We start from the raw sequence: 5,143 nt of genomic DNA, 5'->3' as shown, positions 1-5,143 counted from the left end.
TTTCCATTCTCAATTTTATAAAGTACATGATATATAAGGCATGAAGATGTTATTCTTACAGATCAGCTAAATTATCTATTGTAAAGGATCCTACAAATTAATGTAAGACACAGTCACAGAAAATAAGTATATTTATATATACAACTCGTCTAACTTTGTACTTCTAAGCGTCCCTGATGAGTCTTATGTAGACGAAACGCGAGTCTGGCGTATTAAATTATATTCCTGATACCTTTGATATCTATTAGCTTCATTTTATGTGGTTTTAGCATGTTTAAATAAAATGAATGAACAACACATTTCTATGTTTTAACTTACAGCTCATCAACATGTATTATTTTACAATTGGAAGTATCGGTTTACTCATTTTGATTCAGACGTCCTCCAATCAAAACAGATACAAATATAGTCATGTGGATATTCTATACTACTACAAATGTAGTATGCAAAGTTTAATACTAAAGTTAGTGTAAAGTTGATTATTTCATATATAAAGCAATCTGGAATAATCTTCAGTGATTAAAAGCAATGTATCTGCAGTCCATTTCTATGTATGATAAAAAAAAAAAAAAAAGAAGATGATTTTATCCCGATATTTCTGAGCAGAAGTTTCAGCACATCTAACTTTAATGCTGTTCGACAATATAGCATTAAATAAGATTTTGGAAATAACCACCTGTCATGAATATCAGTATAGCATTTACTTTGATCAAGTTATATGGGATATGTCGAAACACTCTAAATACATTTAACTACATTGTATTTAGAAGGGTCATCTACGTATGTAAACAACATATAAATAATAATAGTTTAAATTGGTTTAGTAGTTTAAGAAACACAAATATAATGGGTTTTTTTTTATATATAAATAACGATCTATTTAAGCATGAACTACAGATATTATATAGTTTGACAGTATATTGTTAAAACTATCTTATGAGTTCACTAACTGACGGTACAGTTATGTCTGTCTCAGTCGGGACTTTATTTTCATAGTAACGGACTTCAGTGGAATAAAATCAGGATGCCATGTCCACCAGAAGATAGTATCAATTGCGTTGGTGTGATTTACTCCTGGGTAGTATTGACCATTCAGGTTTGCGTCAGTGCATACATTATGCCACCATCCAGATCTCAGACGCTTAGTACAGATGCTGCTATCGCGATCATACGTACTGAACTGCATGCCATCAAGCTCCTTCGAATACCGTTCCCCCTTCATGGAATCGCCTGGAATTAAAACAATAACCATGTATTTTGCGGTTCTTTCCAACTGGATTTTTACAGGCAACTTTGACTCTTATTATCAACAGAACCCATGCCTCATGTATAGTAAGTTGCATCGGTATGACAAAATGTAAAAATAAATCAAACGAGAAAACCAACTACACGAATTATGTAGTAAAAATATAAATATGAGTTTGTTACAGAAATGTTACATAAACTCCGTCTGTATTTATTTGTTCAAGATCATGATTTTTTAATAGATTCACCCTGTATTTATAATTAAATCGCAACCATATATGCTGACATAAAAAAAAATATAAGACTATATCTTACAATAGAAATATAGAAGGCATTGCATAGAATTCCAAATTAAAGTATGAGCATGATGTACACTTCTTATAAAACTATATATTCAAGATGGTAAACTAATCGACACTTTGTTTATTTTATTTCTTCCGAAGTTTAGAATGACGTCCATTATAACTGAACTAGTATACATTTTTGTTTAGGGCCAGTCGAAGCACACCTCCGAGTGTGGGATTTTCTCTCTGTATTGAAGAGCCTTTAGTGGCCTTCGATCGGTTGTTTTCTGCTCTTTGGTCGGTTTGTTGTCTCTTTGACACATTCCCCATTTCCATTCTCAATTTGTCTAGCTCTAAAACAAATTTCATATACATGTGAATATAACATTATACTGATTTATATATGATTGTTTTGTTCACATACTAGTTACTATGGGTAAACACTGTTTATGATAGATTCGATTTAATTTGTCTACACCTACCAGCTGTTCCATTGTATTCACCAATTGAAAGTACATAATTTGTTGTTTCATTTCCTACATGGAATGTGTTGTACTCTGCATATCGATTCTCGTTTGTCCAGTCCTCCAGGTCTATCCGCAATGTGTAGTTCTTTCTAGATAGAATTGTGTGAAGATTGTCATTTCCTGTAATAATAAGATTGTATTCATAATAAAAGAAGAACAAGAAAAAGAAGAACAAGAACAAGAACAAGAACAAGAACAAGAAGAACAAGAACAAGAACAAGAACAAGAAGAACAAGAACAAGAACAAGAACAAGAACAAGAACAAGAAGAACAAGAACAAGAACAAAAACAAAAACAAAAACAAGAAGAACAAGAACAAGAACAAGAACAAAAACAAAAACAAAAACAAAAACAAGAAGAACAAGAACAAGAACAAGCAGAACAACAACAACAACAAGAAAAATGTAAATGTACCTATTACAAAAGCTGATTATTTGTTATTTTTTTCACAAATCAGATAAGGATGATGAATTGGTGTATAACAACAACAACGAACCTTTCTACGTGTATTTTGTCCATCTGATGAGTTAAGCCTTTTTCAAATGATTTTTATAGTTCGTTCTTATGTTGTACTGTTATACCACTGTCCCAGGTTAGGGGGAGGGTTGGGATCTCGCTAACATGTTTAACCCCGCCACATTTTTATGTATATGCCTGTCCAAAGTCAGGAGCCTGGAAATTCAGTGGTTGTCGTTTGTTTATGTGTTACATATTTGTTTTTCGTTCATTTTTTTTACATAAATAAGGCCGTTAGTTTAAATTTTTTGTTTGAATTGTTTTCCATTGCCTTATCGGGGCCTTTTATAGCTGACTATGCGGTATGAGCTTTGCTCATTTTTGAAGGCCGTATGGTGACCTGTTATTGCTAATGTCTGTGTCGTTTTGGTCTTTTGTGGATAGTTGTCTCATTGGCAATCATACCACATCTTCTTTTTATATAACAACGAAGACTGTGCAACTTCAACAATTACCCATGCCATATAGTCGGCTATATAAAGTCTCGAAATGAAGAATGTAAATCAATTCAAACGAGAAAACTAACGGACTTATGTACAAAAAAATTAACAAAAACAAATATGGTACACATCAACAGACGATAACCACTTAATTACAGGCATCTGACTTGGGGCATGTATATACATAATGTGGCGGGTTTAAACTAGTTTGCTGGCACCAAACCCCATCTCTAGTACAGTTATGTTACAAAATTAAAAAAAACTGTTGAAAATGGCCTAACTTTTCTGACTGAAACAAAACAGAACAATATGTAACAGCAACACAGACACTTCATGGCATTGTATTACACATCACCAAAACAAAAAAGACACCAAGTTAATATCTGAGAGCAGATACTGACAGCTAATTTATTACTCACATCAACTAATTAAAAAAATAATGCATCTCAGAAAAAAACATCAGTCAAATCACATCTTACTGTAAATATATCATTTACATTAGTATGCTTGAAGATGGTTCTTCTAATTTTTCAACGAAAATGTTGAACAGGCAGCGAGCATTGATAAATTGTATTTGGAGATAAATAGCCGAAAAAAGAAGCTAGAAAATTACGGTATTGTCAAATAAAAATGCTCTGTAAAACCAATAATAAATATGTAAATGTGGTATGCATACATGTATGTGGTCATAAAGACTTGAAAACAATACGATTAATTTACCAATATAGAAGTCTGCAGTGATATCTCCAAAGCCTTGTTTGTAATCTGTCCAATTACGGTTAAAGTCTGTACTGCCATCAAGTCTTCTCTGGATCACCTTAAAGGGAAATAACAATTAGCATAACAAGTGAAATATCAATTAGCATAAAAAGTGAAATATCAATTAGCATAAAAGTAACCGTAAACTGTATATTATTGAGATTCAAGTATTTACCTTCACACATTCAGGAATTGCAGAAGACAGTATTTCGTGCGTGCTGGAAATGCAAGCACGTTTTTAGGTATACATTTTTGTTTCGGGGCCAGCTGAAGCACGCCTCCGGTGCGGGATTTTTTCGCTGTGTTTAAAACTTCGGCTGTTTTCTGCACTTTGGTCGGGTTGTTGTCTCTTTTATATATTCTCAATTTCCATCCTAAATTTCAAGCATACATATCTGGCCATTCGAATTCAACTAAAGGCCTTGATAATGCCGTTTTGTAACAAGTTTCCCTCATGTTATAAAATTGAGAAAAGAAATGGGAAAAGTTTCAAAGCGACAACAACCCGACCATAGAGCAGGCAACAGCCGAAGGCAACCAATGGGTCTTCAATGTTGCGAGAAACTCCCGCACTCGTAGGCGTCTTTCACGGCTGCCCCCTTAAAAAATATGTATACTAGTACAGTGATAATGGACGTCTTTCAATGTACATCTTTAGCATTTTCTGCAGTATGACTACATTTTTTTTACTAAATGCTTGTTTCTGCCAATAGTCTAAGCAAGCTAGGAACAATTAAATCTTTTATGCAGTACACGAACAAGGCAAATAAATAGAAACAGAACAGCTGCATTGAAAATTAAGATTTTGCCGGCACGAAATTTCCTCTTTAAAATATTAAAAAAATGATTTCTATATAACGGGGAAGGTAAGCATTGTAAACGTTTAGCTATCGTTTAACCCATTCATTTACTGAGATAAGCTATTGAATCTTGATTAAATGATACGCACCAACCATCCGCCTTCTGCACAATAAACTTGAATTACGTTGGAATTACATGGGATCATTTCATACTGTCCGCTGCTTTCCATTGGTAAATCGCTACAGTCCATTATCGCAGATTGTTCTAAAAATTAAAAAAAAATAAGCAGAAGAATATCTATTGTACCAATTAAGGGCCCTTGGTTGTCAGCATTGGATTTACATCTAGAAGTTGACAATGAAGGACAATGAAGGTCGGTTCAAAATAAAGCTTTATGGCAAAAGAGAAGATTTCAGCTTTCCATTTCTATGTAGCAACATTCCAGCGCCGCATTTGCATACTGAGCATATATCTCCCAGTTGATAAGATATTACAAGGCTTGTATTTTCTTAAATGATTTTACAGTGTCTCCTAAAGGTAAATAGTTGAAGTCGGTAGGTTTGACGATATC

At 33.5% G+C, this 5,143-nt stretch overlaps 1 protein-coding gene across 1 annotated transcript; it reads right to left on the bottom strand.

Annotated features, from left to right (window-relative positions):
- Positions 1–961: 961 nt before the first annotated feature.
- On the bottom strand, positions 962–4,833 carry LOC134697698 (fibrinogen-like protein 1). Its single transcript, XM_063559983.1, has 4 exons — positions 4,721–4,833; positions 3,733–3,829; positions 2,012–2,176; positions 962–1,230 (listed from the first exon to the last, which is right to left on the bottom strand). The coding sequence occupies exons 1-4, from the start codon at positions 4,820–4,822 to the stop codon at positions 962–964; spliced, it is 633 nt and encodes a 210-aa protein (XP_063416053.1). The 5' UTR covers positions 4,823–4,833.
- Between the last annotated feature and the right edge of the window lie 310 nt (positions 4,834–5,143).

This window comes from Mytilus trossulus, chromosome 14, assembly GCF_036588685.1.
Source record: "Mytilus trossulus isolate FHL-02 chromosome 14, PNRI_Mtr1.1.1.hap1, whole genome shotgun sequence".
NCBI classification, from domain to species: Eukaryota; Metazoa; Mollusca; class Bivalvia; order Mytilida; family Mytilidae; genus Mytilus; species Mytilus trossulus.
The sequence above is the reverse complement of the archived record's forward strand: the minus strand, read 5'-3'. Positions and strand labels throughout refer to the sequence as shown.